Source organism: Lepisma saccharinum, chromosome 16 (assembly GCF_977018435.1).
Source record: "Lepisma saccharinum chromosome 16, izLepSacc3.1, whole genome shotgun sequence".
NCBI lineage: Eukaryota > Metazoa > Arthropoda > Insecta > Zygentoma > Lepismatidae > Lepisma > Lepisma saccharinum.
In genome coordinates this window covers 58,807,777-58,828,660 of record NC_139244.1, presented here as the reverse complement: position 1 = coordinate 58,828,660, position 20,884 = coordinate 58,807,777, and the positions used below count along the sequence as shown (strand labels likewise).

At 36.8% G+C, this 20,884-nt stretch overlaps 1 protein-coding gene across 4 annotated transcripts in view; it reads left to right on the top strand.

The window, feature by feature from the left end:
• LOC146000495 (uncharacterized) overlaps positions 1-20,884 on the top strand; it is a 337,315-nt gene that overhangs the window by 49,925 nt on the left and 266,506 nt on the right. Inside the window, exon 4 of one of the 4 annotated variants that reach the window (XM_083138220.1) lies at positions 2,288-3,144. The exons of the other annotated variants lie outside the window; for them this stretch is intronic. Within the exon in view, the coding sequence (XP_082994346.1) occupies positions 2,288-3,107 (820 nt within the window). The 3' untranslated portion in view covers positions 3,108-3,144. Of the gene's footprint in view, positions 1-2,287; positions 3,145-20,884 lie in introns of those variants that run through there. 4 annotated transcript variants of the gene reach the window in all.

The window sequence follows — 20,884 nt, the reverse complement described above, 5'->3', positions numbered from 1 at the left end:
TATAAAATTTATGCACATTCGGCGTATATATGGAGGGGAGAAGGGGGAATCCTCCAAGAAATATATATTTTTTAAAAAAAATAGCCCTCTCCCTCCCCCGAAAAAAGGACATGAAAAGGTCAACATTCCTTTTGACCTCGAGTACCGATATACAAACTTCCTTCCAATGCAGTTTCCAGGGGTGAGGGAAACGAATTGCTTTAGAACAACAAAGCCGGCCTTCCTTTGTCGGCAAAATTTTTCCCTTGAAAAAAAGACTCAAAAAAGAAGTTGCCTTTTCCCTGCCATTTTCATGAAAAGCAAAAAACGTGCAATAATCATTTCTGTTAAATACATGTGTTAACAACAATATGAAAAAAAAAAATCAAAATTATAGCCAAAAATAGCGAAGTTATAAGGTAAAAACTACAACCTTGTCAGTGTGTCTCGCTCGAGATGATTGGGCCCCCGAGGGTTACATGAGAGTGTCTCGATCCAGACGATCAGGTTCCTAAAGGTTAATTGATTTGAGAAACAACTATCCTATGTATATTAATAAAAATTAGGACTGAGTCGATACCACTTTGAACCGATACTCTTACCGATTCCCACCGATGCAGATACCGATACTTGAGAATTGCAATAATTAAAATTTGTTCAAAATATTGATCAATATTTATGTGTAAATATTCTTCTCGAACTATATGTATCAATTTACCAAGAAATTTGCTTTAGAATATTCAAGAATAGCATCATAGTATTAAAATATATATCATGTATTCACAAAATATAGTTTTGCGGTCTAAATTAGTGCAAAATAGAAAGAAAGTTTGAATTTTGCATAATTTTCAGGATAATTAGACTCCACGAAAGTGTTGTGTGGTATTTTGCAGACCCCGTGGAAGACCAAAATGCTGGAAAAGTATCGGCTGGTATCGGTAGATGAATTCCAACCGATTCTTTCTGATACTGATACCACTGGTATCAGCCGATATCGATACATTGGCATTGATGAATAGGCTTTTCCTCAAAACTGTCTTCAGTTCTTCAGTGGAGTTACACCACTAGTGCTCTGAACCACTCACATATTTATCCCAGTCTGAAGAGCTGTTTTGCCCTTCTTTCTAATTTAAAGAGTACCAACATCTAGCTAACATGAATTGAACCTAATACCACTTACAATAAAAGAGATGAATGTAAGGAAAACTAAAAGAATGTAATAATTAAGTTATGTCCATTTATAAGTTCATGAAAATGGTATGTATATTGCATCAAGGTACACTACTGTTCACAAAAAGTGGAACTCTCGTTTGAGTTGAAGTCCAGCTTCGTGGCCTGAAGTACAGCCGAAGTAAGTGTTTGGAAAGCAGCAGCATTGCTTACTATCCATCAATTTAACCATATGGAGGGAATTTTGGTTATATCAGACTCAAAGAAAAGAGCTAATGAAAAGATTGCAGCATAAATATTAATTAGCTGGAATTTCCACGTCTAGAATCAGAGTAATGTAAATGTGAAATATTCCTGAAATTTATTTTTAAAAAGAAAAGCGTTTTTGATGTTCGTGACGAAGTAGTTATCACAATTCGTTAGAATGCGATGGCCCCGGGTTCCAATTAGGCCTTAGCATGGGTGTTCTTTTTCAGTCTCTCTTCATCGTCACAAGTAACCAAAAATGGAAGAAAAGCAACACTAAATAAAGAAAAGGAAAAACGCAATAAGAATAAGCGAGACAGAAATACTGCTGTTGCAATTCCTGAAAATGATTTTAAAAAATCTTTCGGAAATAGTGTTATCCTGGTTCAGGAGAAGGCTTGAGGAATAAATGAACTCCTTCCCCATACACTTTGGCAAACAGAATCGCAAAGTTGGCACTCAATATGCGATGGGAAAAATATTAGAAATCCTAAAGGAAGAAGAGTTTGTCACAGACAGTGGGGGCATATGATAGGAGGTAAACCCCCTCCCCCCATCAGTCATCCAGGCTATTAAAAATAAGTCAACATTATATAACCAAAATTCCCTCCATATGGTTAAATTGATGGATAGTAAGCAATGCTGCTGCTTTCCAAACACTTACTTCGGCTGTACTTCTGGCCACGAAGCTGGACTTCAACTCAAACGAGTGTGCCACTTTTTGTGAACAGAAGTGTACAAGCTGATACACATTCTTCCAATAATATTCTTGAATCCTTATTTTTATCTATATTCTGAAACTTTTCCTGTGTAAATTCCTGTTTTAACATGGTAAAGTTATAATAGTTATGAAATAATTCTTATTTCAATCCATTTTTTTCTCATTTTACAGGCACCACAACAAAAATAACATGGAAATGATTTTAGAGGTGAAAGATATCTCAGGATCTGATGGACACTTGCCATTCTCATCTGACAAATTCCAAGAAGCAAGTGTACAAGGACAGCCAAATATTAAATCAGAATGTGTCAATGAACAGGAAATACTGGAGCCTGTCACTTTACCCAAATCTTCTGAGAGTGAAACAGAGAATATTCACAATTCCAGGGGTAATAACAGCAAGAAGAAATATCTATGTTCCTTTTGCAAGAAATATTTCCAAAGTAGAGCACTGCTCATAATTCACACAAGAGTTCACAACAAGGAGATCCCTTTTAAATGTTCAATTTGCAGCAAAGGTTTCTCTCAAAAAGGAAATCTTAATGTACATATGAGAATTCACACAAAAGAGAAGCCTTTTGATTGTTCAATTTGCAACAATAGCTTCAGGCAAAAGGAACATCTTCAGGAGCATATGAGAATTCACACCAAGGAAAAGCCTTTTGATTGTTCAATTTGCAACAAAGGTTTCAGTCGAAAGAAGGAACTTAATGAGCACATTAGAATTCACAACAATGTAAAGCCTTTTGGTTGTTCAATTTGCAACAAAAGCTTCAGGCAAAGGGGACATCTTCAGGAGCATATGAAAATTCACACCATGGAAAAGCCTTTTGATTGTACAATTTGCAACAAGGGCTTTAGTCGAAAGAGGAATCTTTATCAGCATCTGAGAATTCACACCCAAGAAAAGCCTTTTGATTGTTCAATTTGCAACAAATGCTTCTGTCGAAAGCAGGATCTTAATGAGCACATAAGAATTCACAACATGTAAAGCCTTTTCATTGTTCAATTTGGAACAAAGGTTTAATTGAAAGAGGATTCTTCATGCGCACGTAAAAATTGACACCAAAGAAATGTTGTTCAATTTACAACAGAGGCTTCTGGAAAAAGAGTCGGTCATCTTTGAGCACATAGGCAGCGTAATCCTCTGTGGGACTTGTGTTTTGTGTTGTTCATTGTGTTTGTAATAGTTTATTTGTCTCTTTCATCTTTTGACCACTCATCCTCATCTTCACAATTATCCAATTTTGCCAGAAAAGTGAAGTCAAATAAATTAAATAAACTAAATCAATCGATAAGCATATGAGAATTGACACGAGAGAGAAGCATTTAGTTGTTCAGTTTGTAACAACGGTTTTACTCATAAACACAACTCAACTTTTTCACAAACATGCAAAGGTTCATACCAATGTAAAGCCATGTAGATGCTCATAATGTGACAAATTGTTCAACCAAAAATATGTATTATATTGTAAGTTGTAAATATGCCTGTATTTCCAGAAACTATTGAGATTTTGATTTGGTAATATGCCATGGTTATTCGGGCATCATCCTTCTTTTGTTGCCCTATGCATGCATGACCTTTTCCTTGCAGAGGATTTCAGCATACTGCTCTGTTAATGACAGGAAGTCTTGAGAAATGTATTATCGGCTGACATGGAGAATAGAAGTGTGTTGCAATCGTGAATAATGGATGAAGTATGAACTGCTGTTTGCTATGAACGGACATGTGGTACTTCCGGGATGGAAATCCGTAACACACCTTCTGACATGAAGCATCCTCTTCTTGGAAGACAACATGACAACCACATGGCGGCAGCAGTGGTTTACCTTCTGGGCACTATTAGATGGGAGCACCTGAACCACCCACCCTACAGTCCTGACCTTGCACCCAGTCATTGCCATTTTTTCCCTGTTCTCAAGAAGACACTGAGAGGAAAGTGTTTCACTACTTAGTCTATGGGCCAGCCAAGATGTTGGTATAATTTGTGGGTACTAATTTTCCTTTATACCACAGTTACATGGTTATGAATGGATGCCAAAAAACCATGCTTGCCATCTCAAAGTGGTAGCTAATAGAAATGGCGATCAATCCAAGATGACGGATGTTGGCATTTGAAAAAGTGACTATATCTCTGAAACCAACTGTCCGATCTCTACAAACTTTTTTTAAATGAAAGCTTAACATATATTCTATATTTAATGTTATATTTCGTTTTTCGATAGGAGCAATCGTTAAGTAGTTAATTACGGATTAGTAAAAATAATTCGTATCTTTTACTATTAATTTTACATTTTTCATTAATTTATTAATAATCTAGGCATCTGAGAAGAAAATGTTCCAAACAAACATTGTAGCGTACCAGGTGTAGAAGTATGAAACTTAAATTTGTTTGCAAGAAGTAAACGGCTGGTGTTTGCAACTGAGAAACAATATTTTATTCAAAGTAAGCTCCATTGCTAGTTACACATTTCTCCCACCTTTCCGGCAGGTTATGAATGCCACGCCAAAAAAAAAACGTTCTTCTTTTGAAGCGAACCAGTCCGCTACCCATGTTCGTACATCTTCATACGAATTGAAGCGCTGTTCTGCAAGAGCGTGTCCCAGTGAGGCAAATAGATGATAATCTGAAGGAGCCAAGTCGGGAGAATACGCCGCATGCCCTAGTATCTCCCATTTGAACGCCTCGATCGTTTCCTGGACCCGTTTTGCTGTGTGTGGTGAGGCGTTGTCATGGAGCAGGATGACCTTGTGTTGCCTTGATTCATATTCCAGCCGTTTGTCACGTAATGCTCGATGTAAATTGATCATTTGCTGTTGGTAGCGATCTGCGTTAACGGTTTCACCTGGTTTTAGCAGCTCATAATAGATGACGCCCCGCTGATCCCACCAAACACAGAGCAGTGTCTTTTTTCCAAAGCGATTTGGTCTTGCAGTGGATGTCGATGGTTCGCCTGCATTCACCCACGATTTACGACGCTTAGGATTCTCCAAATATATCCATTTCTCATCGCCGGTCACTATGCGATGGAGAAACGACTTACTTTTGTATCTGGCGAGCTGCATTTGACAAGTGGTCTTGCAGGATCCTTGCTGTCTTTCATTCAGTTCATGCGGAATCCATTTGCCCGCTTTCTGCACCTTTCCCATAGCTTTCAACCGAAGAGAAACGGCTTTCTGCGCCACATTCAATTGTTCCGCGAACTCCTGCTGCGTTTGGGTATCATCTTCATCCAATAAGGCTTGCAATTCGTTGTCTTCGAACTTTTTCGGAGGTTTCCCATGTTCCTCGTTTTGCAAGTCAAAATCGCCACTTTTGAATTTCTTGAACCACTCGAAACACTGTGTTTTCCCGAGAGCAATTCGCCGTAAGCTTCGACGAGCATTCGATGCGATTCTGCGGCAGTTTTCTTCAAATGATAACAGAACACCAATGCTGTCCGCAAATCGTAGTTCGTAGGCACAAAACTCGATATGTTCCGGGTGTGCAACACCTTCCTCTGTCTGGCACTCGGGTTACTGTGTTCTGATATAACGTCCTCGGGAGTGGCGGGCAGCAGCTGGCGCTGCTTACGCGATCTTCCGCACCCTCCACTGCCGGCTAGCACCATTTATCGGCCAATTCCGGTTTCATACTTCTACACCTGGTAAACGCTTATCTTTAATTTGACATATTGCACTTGTTGGTTTTCACCTTAGAATTCATGTAAAACAAATGAATTATGTAGTGTGTGCATCAAATTCTTCTAGCAGCATGTGTCCTTAGTCCTATTTAATTAATTGTTTGGAACATTTTCGTCTCAAATGCCTAGATTATTAATAAATTAATGATAACTATAAAAGTAATAGTAAAAGATACAATTTTTTTTTTACTGATCCGTGATTAACTACTTAACGGTTGCTCCTATCGAAAAACGTAAGATAACATTAAATATAGAATATATATTAAGCTTTCATTTTAAAAAAAAAGTTCATTGAGATCGGGCAGTTGGTTTCAGAGATATAGTCATTTTTTTAAATGTCAACATCCGCCATCTTGGATTTGGGCCATTTCTATTAGCTACCACTTTGAGATGGCAAGCATGGTTTTTTGGCATCCATTCATAACCATGTAACTGTGGTATAAAGGAAAATTTGTACCCCAAATTATACCGAATTCTTGATTTTGCCCACTTGGCCCATATACTAATTACAACAGAAGTGGAAGCTGTCATACGTAACTTCATCCGTAAATAGGTCTCACAGTTTTACGAACAGGGTTCTTGAAACTTGTGAAGCTGTATGACAAGTGCCTGAATCTCGCTGGGGACTATGTGGGAAAATAGTGTAACGATTCCTCTTTCTGCTGTATTGCTCTACTTGGTTGCAAATAGAACAATGTTCCCAACTTTAATTTGGAAGGAAGCGTTACTGGTTAGGAACATGTTCTTGCAGAAATAATCCAAGTACAAGCATCCACAGTTGTTCGTATATGCACTGTTAGAAGCACTGTAGATCTCAGCGACACACCAACATGCAGGAAAGGTGCAAGAAGCCCTATTTGGAAAGATAATAATAGGGTTCGGTGCGGATACCAATTACTTTAATTACCGCACAATTTTACTAGATAATGCACAATGGTATTATTCAATGTACGCTTATTCTTGAAATCCATGGTTCATGTCACGAATAACTTAACGTACCTACACAATTCATCAAATAACACACGCGTGTTTAAGCACTTATTTATGTTGCGCTGAACCTTCTTATCACTTACATTAGATTTAGTAATCTGCATGCACTAAAAACTCTTTAATTCTATGTTAGTACTGATAGAACATGAACAAACACGTGTTCGGACTAATCATATGTAGCAGGTTGAAAAACATTATGGAGCAAAATCGTTCTTTCTATTAACAGCATGCTATTTTATTCATAGTGTGGCAATGCATAAATATTTCAACAAATTCACAAACAAAGTGCGACGATTCATTATACAATAAATTAACATTGACCGTTGAATGGTTTTATAATCGTTTGTTGCAATTCACAATCTTTAAAATGTAACCTGTAACCTAACGTCTTCCATACAATGTAACGTTCATCAACCCAGCTGACTAGACGTCGACACAAATACAAAATTCATAGCAATCTCAATTTTTGAAATCAATAATCATATATAAGTTGCATGGTTAATAACTCTTCTAATACCAATTGTCATTATGCATCATCTTTAATCCAACTTTAGTTTGTCTACAATTAATATATCAACACTCTTTTAATTCATGAGGTGTTACTGGTGCTACCTTCACTTAGGTTGGAAAGTTAGGGAGGTGTTCGTGAATGAATGTTGATTTATTCTGCAATTTATAAGAAGTTAGCAATATTAACGTTGCCTTTACGTTACTTTACTGCATCTCACCATATTCTACTTTGATTTCAATTAGCGTATCTAAGCAGAATTTAAAGCTTTTGCCTGCACGATTTTATGCTTTGTGCAAATTACATATTTCAGGAGAAAACTTTTGTGAATTCTGGAACGTATGAGCAAACCATAGCTCGAAATGAGTTAGCATATGCCCTTCAAAGTTTAGTGCTTGATAAAGTTAATAATCACGTTATTCATTTCAGTCAGAATTACGACTATTCGTCCGCACTTTCAAAGTTTTGATAATTCGTTATTTCACCACTTCCATAGCAATTAAGTTCACAGAGGAGTGTACATACCTTATTGCATTACCAGAAACTGTTAAAAATATTAAATTACGCCTTAGGACAATATTCCGATGCAAGTTTTCGTATACGGATAAATGTAGCCCTTCATGTATCTGTCATGGTGTTGTATGTCCTTATTCAATAGTGTAGCTTTATGGTTGCCGATACGAAACGCTCGCCTGGGATTGCGTCAGGTGGAAGCCAAGGAAGCACTTGGACATACGAGTACGAAGCAGTGAGTGTAGAGTGATTTTGATTTTATCATGACTGCTGTCGAGATTAAACTAGTATTCAAGAGAGCCGTCAGATGGCAGCAAAGGTTGCGCTATGTTATAATAGTGCCATCTGGTGGCCAAAATGATAACTTCGAGTACCAATCCATGAGAAGCTTCATTTTTTGTATTGTAGCGTTTGCGTCAAAATGAATAAATACAAGGTGTACAACTTTGCTTCCGCCGTTTTTCCCCCAAAATATGACGCTGGAATGAAAAACATTGCTTAACTAGGCATTATTCAAAGTATTGTCCATCGCTGGCCACTACTTTCTCCCATCTTTCGGGCAGCGTACGAATGCCGCGTCTAAAAAATTGTTCATCTTTGGAGGCGATCCACGAATCGATCCACTTTTTGACTTCTTCATAAGATCGGAAGTGTTGGTCAGCCAGTTCATGAGCCATTGATCTAAACAGTTTGACGCGAGTCTTCACTCAGCAATGTCTCCAAATCTGCATCTTCGAAAACTTTCTGTCTTCCACCACTATGCCGGTCTTCGACGTTAAAGTCACCGTTCTTGAAGCGTTGAAACCACTCACGACAGGTTCTCTCACTTATAGCGTCCTCACCATACGTAGTGGAGAGCATTCGATGAGCCTCAGCCGCAGTTTTCTTCATATTGAAACAAAAAAGTAGAACCTCCTGCAAATGGCGAGAATTTGGCTCGTACACTGACATTTTCAATCGCGAACAACTTCACGATGCACACACCACTCGACTAATGTTTGAATGGGGTTATCTTGACAGAGGTCCAAGCTAACTGCGTGACGTCTGCGATCTGCTTCTTTCGACCGCTACTTCCTGTTGTTGCCACCTGTCGGAAAACGGCGGAAGCAAAGTTGTACACCTTGTATAACGCAATGCTACACTGCTCATGTCATGTTCTTTCTCCAGAATAAAACTGTCTGCAGATGGCACAATAGGGAAACTTTTTTTTTTTGTCTATCCCTCATACATCAACATTGTAAAATTAATCTTGGTAAACGAACGCTACATGTGTAACGTATACCAAAAATGTTTCCCACTACGAAAGAATTATTAGTTCCTTTATATCCCCTTCAAACCTAAAACAATGGAACTGAAAAATCAGTAGTTGCCTTTGAACAATGGCATAGGATGTTGGAGAGAGAGGTTCGAGTCCTGGTTGAACCTGCATTTGGTGTTTTAAGTCCACTTTATGCACACTGAGGCTAATTGGGACTGGACCTACAGTTTAAAGTGGGATCCAAACCTCTATGTGCCTCCACCGGGTATCAAACCTGGGACCCCTCGATTACAAGGCAATGACACTACCACTGCGCTATCGGGGAGCCCATTGAACCTGCATTTTTCAATTGATTTATCACATAGTAACTATTACCACACAAAAAATGTGTGATGTAATTTCACCCACTGTGAGCAGACACTAAAAACTTGGCTGTGTACCTGTAAGTTTGAACATGTTGTATGATTCTCACAAATACTAGCATTTTATTCCCACATATATTTCCTGGTAGGGCCATATGTGATTCCAAGATATTTAGTTGGCAGATTTTTAGTAGTCTGTCTGCATGGCCGAAACTGATCAAATTCCTAACTGCAACCACAGCTACAACAGTCATTGTATCAAGGTGATAAATGAATGGCATGACAGCATTCTTCTCTGCAGTGTACCTTGGCTGAGAAAAAAACCAAACACAGGATGCTTTGTGTTTCAGCTGTCACACAACCATCCTGTAGGATAATCAAATAATCTCTCCACATTTGTAACCTATCGCAAGTTAGATATGCACAGTCAAGATATTTCCAAGTGATTTCCATTTGAAATAATTGACTGTCAGATTTCCAATCCCTTCAAGAGATCAAAGTCTGCCAATTCGCTGTCTCCCATTTGTACATAGTCTGAGTGAAACCAAGGCACTCTCATAACTTTTCAGTTAGCATATGTAAAAGCATTTTTTTCTTTCACTCAAATGTGAAACACTTAATGTAATAGGGGAAATGTTAGAAATTTTCTATTATTGTAAAACTGGTTCCGTATGCTGCAAGACAGCTTAACTTTCCAGCAGGTTTTTATGTAGATATCCTTTCATGAACTGGGCACAATTTCTCCCATGTTAGTCTTTCATGAACTGCTGAGCCGAACTATATACTTTGGACAAACTCAGAATATCAGCAGTGTCTCCGTCGTCTGAACAGTGCAAAGCTATGCTGTCATGTAAAGTTCATTTATATTATTTGTTTTTACTAAACCATAGGGTGATTAACAGTACAGGTTTATCTGGAACTATCTGCTCCATTTATTTGTATCAGTAAGACATGTGTCTTGAGCAGACTCATTCAGATATATATGTTCTGTTTATGTTTTCAAAATTGTTTTTCGCAACTTTCAACAACATTATAAAATTTTAAATGCAAGTGTGCAGAGTCATCCATATAAATTGTAAAGGTAGAGATTAAGTGCTCCTCTGTGCTTTGCACCACACCATGAAGGCATATTGATTGTGGATTCAGTAACTAGTAAATGAACAATGTATAATCCATTAAGAAATAGTTTAGATACTATTAATGCAATTAAAAAGTTTTAGAAGAACAGAGAATATTTGTTTTTCTTTATGTGTATCATTTCTTTCTATCACTGCAAATTCCTTTTGTCAAGGAAATAATCCACTGTAAGATGAATTAAAAAATACAGAACACAGTTGAAATTTTTACAGGTGCTTTTATCCATGTGGTAAGAATGAGTCCTAGGATTCAAAATCATTGAAGATAGGTGTGGGATGAAGATCTAAGTTTACAAACACACACACATACAAGGATTATCATGTGTATACACATTTATTATTAAGGTATTACATATAGTAAGTAAATTAAATGCATTCCATTTGAAATCAGGTAAATATGTATAATGCCCATCACAGATTTATCTGAAAGAAAGAAATATCTGTGTGATTGGTTGTACAGACATAATATCGGATTAAAAATTAATGATACTTGAATTTAGAGTCCAATTGAAAATTTACCAGTAGACCTTTGCTCTTTGCATCTGTTTTCAGAACCCATTATCATTTATATAGTCATGATGGATGTGGTAAACATGATTTAAGAATTACTTAAAACATTAAAAACCTGACCAAGGCAAACTTTTATAGTATAAACAATAAATTTATTGTGAATATTCGTCTGAAGGAAAACCTGTTAGAGGCTGGAAACTTTACGTTTTTATGTATATTTTTTATACTATAAGAGTTTGCCTTGGTCAGCATTTTAATGTTTTATTAACATGGAAACAAGGCTTAACAGTGCTAACAATTACTTACGTGAAATATCATATTTCCATGCACAAATTTATGGTTATTTCCGATAAATTTCGAAGACTCTCAGTCTTTATTCACTAGGGGTATGGTGTCGGGAGCAGAAATGATGCCGTACCCTTAGTGAATGAAGACAGAGAATCTTCGAAATTAATTGGAAATAACCATTAATTTCTGCAACTTGGAAATACGATATTTCACATGAGTAACTATTTTGTATAGATTTTTTCTTAAACAAAGTATAGATGTGTGTTGAACGTTGCAACACCACATGAGTTGTCTCTACAGCGAAGTCCTTTGAACCATGGAAACTGAGGGCTTTTACTTCGGATTGGGTAGGGACTCCTTTGGATAAGAATCTGTGTAAAATCAGTTTTGCAAGGTAAATGGACAATGATAATGAATTTTAAAAATAGATGCAAAAGCTTCAAAACAAGACCAAGATATAGAAATTTTCAGCGAAAAATGCAGGCTCGACCAGGACACGAACCCTGGTCTCTGGCATACCGTGCCATTGCTCTAACCACTGAGCTGCCGAGCCAGCCTGGCCTCACCTGATTTTTCGCTATCGCTGTTTTACCTGCATGAAATCGTCAAGACGAAGCAGGCAACGTCGAAGTCTACTGTGTTTCAATGGCAACAGATCCCATTGCGGTAGCACTGGCAGAGACGATTCCATGCAGGTAAAACGGCGAAAGCGAAAAATCAGTTGAGGCCAGGCCGGCTCGGTAGCTCAGTGTTTAGATCAATGGCACACTATGCCAGAGACCCGGGTTCAGGTCCTGGTCGAGCCTGCATTTTTAGCTCAAAATTTCTACGTACGAGTAGTACATCTGTGTGTGCCTAATCTTCAATAAGACCAAGATGGTATTTTTAGGACTACCCAATACTTAGAAAAAAATATTTCACAAAATTCATCAAGACCTTTATTTTGGCTACCTTGACCTGCCATGTGGGAGATTCAGGTTCGATTCCCAGGTTGGAATTTTTCCAGCATTGGGCCCACAAAGTGGTTCTGGGGCTCACCCAGCTTCAAATCAATGTGTACCTTGTGGCCGGAACATGGAGCTGATCACATCACCTCCAAAATGGCCTAGATCGAGAATGTGTGGGGTCCTACCTCACATCCCCTAAATGTGCTTTCATGGCATGGTTCTACATGCATGGGGAACTTTTCCTTTTACCTTCTTTTAGCTGATTTTAAGAATCTGAAAATTAAGAATTGTATTTAAAACCTATCTACCTGCACTGTATTTGAATTTCATTAGGATCAAACCACAAGTTTCATTATTTATAGAATTTTGAAAAGAGCTATCTATCATTTTAAAAACACAAGAAAAACTGTTTTTTTTTTGTTCTTATGGTGAAAAAATCGAAATCATATTCAAATAGAAATTTGTTTATCATAGCTTAATGTAGAATTCAATAAGCTAAATTGTGATTTAATTAATTTTTATGTAGGCATACTGGCTAATTTTTAATTAGATCCAAACTCTGGTATCCATAATTTTTTATTCCGTAATGCATTTTAAGCTGAAATATTTTTCCTGTAATATGAAGTAACAAACTTGCAAGCCTGTAAAGAGAAATAATATGAAACCATGCTCCTCTTCAAAGAGGATTGTTAAAGGTCCAGCAACCCATTAATTCTGAAGGGTTCTGTTGGGTTCTGCAACTGGACTGTTTTTGTTTTTTTCACAATTTCAATTCAGTCCGAGTTGTGTATTGTATCATTTCAATACTAAACTTGAACTGTTTTTAAATTGATCCCGAAAAAGGATCCGGTCCAGCGTGACTAAGGTTCTATATGGGTATCAAATTTATTTCTCTGCTTTACCTGGACCGATTTAAAGTTGCATTCTAAAAGAGTACATGAGTATGTTTCATATTGGAATGGCACACATCACATTTGTAGTAATCATGGCATAGGGAAGGATTGGCAATTCTGTTGTTTTCTCATGGCCCATGTTCATAAACCTCCCTTGGCAAAGTATTAATGCAGTGAGTAAATCTGTGATGGAGGGTAGAATGTGGAAAATTCATGTTATTCTCCATGATGCAGAACCAAAGACTAGTACTCATGCAAACACACTGTCATTGTCTTTGGTTTCATTTACAAGGAAATTTCCATCTACAGCATTTGACATTTACAGAGACAACACACATACTGGAGGTCGCACACGATCCTAACACAAAATGAACACTAATGCACTTGCCAAAAGTACAGTTTTACAGCCACAACATAACCATCTTGATTTCTTCATGTTCTAAACACTTCCATATGAAATCTAAGGTGGTTTTTTTGACAACATCCAAAAAGAATGATATGTTACATCATCCAATCCAACTACTCACTTGCTCACTGACATAAAAGGCTCCATTATGAGCCTCCATGAAATTGGCGGGAACGATTGACGAAATTAAAAAAATCACACACGAACCCCATTTCTAAGAATTGTGGCGAATACTATTTATTTAGTTAGTTACCCTTCAATCTTGCATGTAGAGTGCTACCCAATAGCCCAAAAATTCTCAAAATGCAATATTGAAAGGTACAATGTTAAAAGAAGCTGCTACCGTGATATTATTAATTCGCCCGGCCCAATGTAGGACCCTGAATCTCGTGGATTGATTTGTTTCTGAAATCCTCCAGGACACAAAACAACTTAAATCGCCGAGTGCATGCAATCTGGGTTAACGTAAACTTCTTGAGAAATGGGGGAATCGTCTAGTTCCCCCTTCCAGGAAAATTACGTACGCCCCTAAACAACCCAGATAAATTCTCTCTAATCCGCTAGATTAAGGTACGTCCACTCCTTTTTGCAAAAGTATAATCACTTAGTCTATTCTTGGATTGATCAAAATTTATACTCCATTTAAACAAAGCTTTTATTCATAAACAGATTAGTTTTCATAAAAAGGGGAACAGTGACTTGATCAGTACAATAGATTCAATGTTATAAATTATGCAAAATGTAACAATTCAATGAAAATCCTCGGAGTCTATAATATTTACAAATTAGAAATAAGCGGACCTCCAAGTACTTCTTTTACCTTCATTTATCCCTTACTTTACCCTTTTTTGTTTATAGTTCCCATTCAAACAACATACAATAAACAACAATGATCTCTCCCCAAAATTTAGTTCATATATACGCGCATTTTAAATCCCTTCCCAAATCTTCATCAACTATTAAAACATTTAAATATAAATACCAACACCCAGTCTTGAAATACGTCTCAACAATTATGGAAAGAATATTTGAGATGATGCGGAAACAAGTCACTGATCCTGTTAACTTTATAAAAAAAAAGGATACACGGAATATTCCAGCCGGTCACAGAGTGGAGAGACAAAAAAAATATATATATATATAATTTAACACTACTTGATTTCTTTCGTAATAACCAATTCAATACTAGTGGATCATCAAATTAGAAGGAATAATCTGTTATTAAACAAGTCGTGTAAGCGAACTACAAAAATGAATTTGACAAAAGCCCCATATTGACCTTCCTCCTTCCTCGTTACGCAACATGGCAAAGATCCTGATGACTGGGACCTTACGGTAGCTCAAACGTATAACGTTAGCTTAAAACCATGCCAAATACGCAACAAAGGGGGGAGGTAAAAGGTCGGGCACCTTTTTCGCGAAATATTAAGTTTACCTGTCGTCTCTCCGCTTGGGCTGGCAAGTGATCCTGGTCTGTCCTGAGTAACGCGTGTAAGAGATCTGTCTTGTGACTTTTTGTTCTCCCAGCTCCCACCGCTGGTCAAACGACGAGCCTAGATTACGCATGCGCGCGTGACGACCCGAAGCAGCAAACGGCCTCTGTCGAGAAACTACACAACTTTATAGATTACGTAATGATCCATGACTTGTTTCGGGGCGTGACGTATCTCACTCTCGTATGTTAGGAGAAGAGAGTGACTGTGGCGGGATGATATTTATGTAAAGTATATCAACCGTCACAACCTCCCTCTGCTCCGAAAAATCCAGGTCACACAGGCATAAATGTAACAATAGACAATCATAAAATTACACCCCTAAAATCACTAAATACAGATGCTTGAAATTGCAGCAAATAAATTTTTATATATGTGTATATATTCTTTTGTTTTTTGTTTTTTTTGTTCGTTTTTTTTGCAAATTTTTTTTTTCCAATTTCTCCCATTAATGAACTACAAAACCCAAAATTTTTTTGATACCCATAAATATTGAATTAATTATATATATATAAATGAGATGCAAATCATGAATAAATATAAGCCACTAATAATATAGAAATATACACATTCTTGTGGCAAGCAATCAACAATGCATTAGAGGAGATCCACTCCGCAAATATAGCAAATAACACATTTTAATAAATATATCTAAAAATCTATAAGACAAAATTAAAATAAGATCATATAGTTGATCTGAATAAATATTGGGAGAAAGTATCCCAAGAGATGAATGACAATTAATATATTATAATACTCTGATGATGAAAGACTGGCAATTATAAGAGGCATTATGAGCCTATATTTATACATACATATATATATACCACTTATATATTTCAATGAGGAACACCTATATAGCACCACACAATTTCATTATATCACTGAAAAAAAATATTAAAGAAGGTGTCCTGCTTTTAACAAAGTTTCTGCACTACGAATATATTTCAAATTTATAAAATCCCATTAATTCCATGGTGTTGAAATAAATTTTACCCAATATATCATATAATTTCACACAATAGAGTTCCTGGTGACAGAAATCCTAATAAATGTTCATGTATAATTACAATCATCTTCTAAGAATCCCTATGCTTCCTGCACAAGGTACACAAAGAAGAGAAAAACTCGACGAAAATTTCCATATAAGAAAAGGGGATGTTTAATCCTGTAATCGGGAACATCCAATACAGTTCATACATTTACAAGGCAAGACGTGTATATAATCCAATTCCAAGGAATCCTTAAACTATTCCATCTTCTTGAACAATGTAATTTCTTTTTATAACAAATGACATACTTCAATACATGTTCATCAATGGAAGTATCATCACTAGAAGCTTTTTAGGCAGTACACTAAGGTCACGATGCGGCATATTTTCTTAAATATTGGTCACAATCTGCACATTAGGTATCGTAATGTCTTCTTTGGCGTAAAACACTATCTGCAAAACATACCTGAGGAACACCAGAGTCAATCGGTACTAATCCCAAGTATCCGTACTAGAATCCTTATCCATCAGGGGTCAAAGAGATGCAGAGGTGACGATCTGTGTAGAAGAAAATTTAAATCCATTTTTGTCTAGTGCAGTTGATGAGCGAAGATCTCCAGATAGACGACGGTGACGTATGACTGCAGGCAAAGAGGCAGAATCTGATAGCAGGGCACTTGCATGAAGATGTCGATATGCTCAATAGGTGTAGTAGGTCATCACGGTACAATTCTCCGCGAAACGATAATATGAAAATAAATACAAACCAAAAATTACTAATAAGAAGAGAAAAGAAGGAAAAACAAGAATTATAGGAAAGAAGAAGAAGAAGAATACCATATGATTAACATATACACATGTGAATTGCTACCAGAAGGTGACATTACACGTCTAATGCATAAAGTTATTAGTTGTTTACATTATAATCAAAGTGTCTACGATCATTATTTATGCTCTGATTAAATCTGCCTCAGGACCGTACATTGGCCGGTAATTTAACACGGCAGTTAGCCTTAACATGGCCCCATTTTGAACATCTATAACATTGTTTATTAAGTCTAGAACCACTAGAAGTAGGTATATTGCCTGTGACCTGATTTGAAGTTGTCGCCATCAACCTATGATTCTCATAATACATCCTTTCATCATTTACAGGAGCGCGTGAAAAATTCCGCTCCAATGGGGAAATTTCCTGAGCTAATGCAAGTAATTCCGAAAGGGTAGTTGGTGTTGGTTTAAACAACAAAAATCCACGAGTGGTGGGGGTGTAGATTTTGTAAAATGGTCTGAATCAAAACAGACTCCTCCCATATAATATTTAATGCATTAGCACAGTCAACTATAGCTGAAGCAAATGAATATAGCGTTTCGGATGTTTTTTGAAATCTACAAACATTAGAATTTATAAGGAGGGTAAGGATATTAGAAGTTACTAATGTTTTCCAAATTTGACATTTTAATGCAAACCACGATGCATTTGCAGCCAAAGCCTCACGCCACAACATTTTGAGATTTCCCCCCGTTTTTCTGAGGACATTCGTTAAAATTAGTGATTCCGGGTACATATTTACGCTAACAATCAACTGAACTGATAAGACGAAGAAGAATAAATTATTACTATCTTCTCCGTTACATAAAGACAGTGCATCGATATCGGCATCCAAATTGCGTAACATTACTTTATTTAACAATGATGATTTGAATCCAGATTCTTTGGGGTCCTCAATGTCTGATTTATCCGCACCTGTGTGAGTGGGTGGGGTAAAAAGTACTTTGGGCATTTTAACATAATCTGGCTGCTTGGGAGTAGTTGTAGGATCTAATTGAACAAAGCCCTTAAACTGAGACATGACGTAGGCAACAAATAACAATCAATTTTATAAGTCTGTCAAAAGGAGCTGGAAAAAAGACTAAAGATTACTAAAGATTACACTCCGCAATTTAAGTTCTCCATGCCTGCTACCATCTTTTTGTGGTGAATACTATTTATTTAGTTAGTTACCCTTCAATCTTGCATGTAGAGTGCTACCCAATAGCCCAAAAATTCTCAAAATGCAATATTGAAAGGTACAATGTTAAAAGAAGCTGCTACCGTGATATTATTAATTCGCCCGGCCCAATGTAGGACCCTGAATCTCGTGGATTGATTTGTTTCTGAAATCCTCCAGGACACAAAACAACTTAAATCGCCGAGTGCATGCAATCTGGGTTAACGTAAACTTCTTGAGAAATGGGGGAATCGTCTAGTTCCCCCTTCCAGGAAAATTACGTACGCCCCTAAACAACCCAGATAAATTCTCTCTAATCCGCTAGATTAAGGTACGTCCACTCCTTTTTGCAAAAGTATAATCACTTAGTCTATTCTTGGATTGATCAAAATTTATACTCCATTTAAACAAAGCTTTTATTCATAAACAGATTAGTTTTCATAAAAAGGGGAACAGTGACTTGATCAGTACAATAGATTCAATGTTATAAATTATGCAAAATGTAACAATTCAATGAAAATCCTCGGAGTCTATAATATTTACAAATTAGAAATAAGCGGACCTCCAAGTACTTCTTTTACCTTCATTTATCCCTTACTTTACCCTTTTTTGTTTATAGTTCCCATTCAAACAACATACAATAAACAACAATGATCTCTCCCCAAAATTTAGTTCATATATACGTGCATTTTAAATCCCTTCCCAAATCTTCATCAACTATTAAAACATTTAAATATAAATACCAACACCCAGTCTTGAAATACGTCTCAACAATTATGGAAAGAATATTTGAGATGATGCGGAAACAAGTCACTGATCCTGTTAACTTTATAAAAAAAAAGGATACACGGAATATTCCAGCCGGTCACAGAGTGGAGAGACAAAAAAAAATATATATATATAATTTAACACTACTTGATTTCTTTCGTAATAACCAATTCAATACTAGTGGATCATCAAATTAGAAGGAATAATCTGTTATTAAACAAGTCGTGTAAGCGAACTACAAAAATGAATTTGACAAAAGCCCCATATTGACCTTCCTCCTTCCTCGTTACGCAACATGGCAAAGATCCTGATGACTGGGACCTTACGGTAGCTCAAACGTATAACGTTAGCTTAAAACCATGCCAAATACGCAACAAAGGGGGGAGGTAAAAGGTCGGGCACCTTTTTCGCGAAATATTAAGTTTACCTGTCGTCTCTCCGCTTGGGCTGGCAAGTGATCCTGGTCTGTCCTGAGTAACGCGTGTAAGAGATCTGTCTTGTGACTTTTTGTTCTCCCAGCTCCCACCGCTGGTCAAACGACGAGCCTAGATTACGCATGCGCGCGTGACGACCCGAAGCAGCAAACGGCCTCTGTCGAGAAACTACACAACTTTATAGATTACGTAATGATCCATGACTTGTTTCGGGGCGTGACGTATCTCACTCTCGTATGTTAGGAGAAGAGAGTGACTGTGGCGGGATGATATTTATGTAAAGTATATCAACCGTCACAGAATGAGAATCCTTTTTTTTTTTTTTTACGTCTATCTAGGTCTGTTTCAAGGGGCAAAGTCCATTTTTTTCTTATACTTTAACTTCAAGATCAGTAGTAACACAGATGATTCAGTTCCAAGTTAGAAAACGTGGGTGAAATTGCAAAAGATGGTTCCGTCCATACCACTTAGTACTCAATATGAAAGTACCTACATTGTGACTGTTTTAATTAATTAATACTTTATGTTATATATAGAATTTCTTCGGGACAACATGTAACGTCCAATCAAGTCAAAATTCAATCTGGTCGATAAAACTAGGAAAACACATGAAACACCTTCAAATGGCACGTATAAACTTGAAATAATTGGATGAGTATGACTATTAATGTTAGGATTGAACAATGGTTGCAAATACGATAGAATTGTCAGGTGTATAATTTATATAGAATTTCTTGGAGACAACAAGTAATTTCCGATCAAGTCAAAATTCAATGTGGTCGAAAAAACTAGGAAAAACACATGGAACACCTTCAAATGACACTTTAAACTTGAAATAATTGTTCGAATGTAGCTTTAAAACAAGTTAAAGGACTATGGTCGCAAATATGATAGAATATTCAGGTATGTTATTTATATAGAATTTCTCGGGGACAACAAGTAAAATCCGATCATGTAAAAAATTCAACGTGTTTATATTTTTTAAAAAAATGCAAAATACGCCTTACAAATTTCAACCAACCAATTCTAACTAGATTGGAGAAACCTGTACCTATTGTCATTTTTCCGAACTTTCATCAATTACCATCTCAATTTGAAAATTGGCCATTACCAATTTTACCACAAGGAGATGGCGGTTCCTAAATGACAATAGTTAAAGACATATTTTAGTAAAATACGCCGGCATAAGCTAAGCTTGTTTTGCTAGAATGCCTCGTTGCAAGTCACCTAACCCTTTCACTAAGAAAAGAAAAAAGAAATGTTGATGTACTGAAGAAGTTGACAGAAAATTCCAACATTCAAGACTTTCAACGTTTTGCTCATAGATGGATGGCTCTGACGTCGCCTATCAAAAATTTGAACCTTCTGATTTTTTTTTTCAAAATTACAAAAATCATAAAATCGCGACCGGAAGTGGACGTTTCTCGGAAAGGAAAACTATAGTTTAGTTCGTAAAAGATCGTAAAAAAAGGTCCTCGTGACATGTGTGAAAGAGAACGTTACCTAACTCGTAAAAAAAGTGAATGTGTTAAGTTATATCACCTAAGATCTTAGCATACCTACAAAGTATGAGGTAGGTAAAAAAGAGTTGCGGTGAA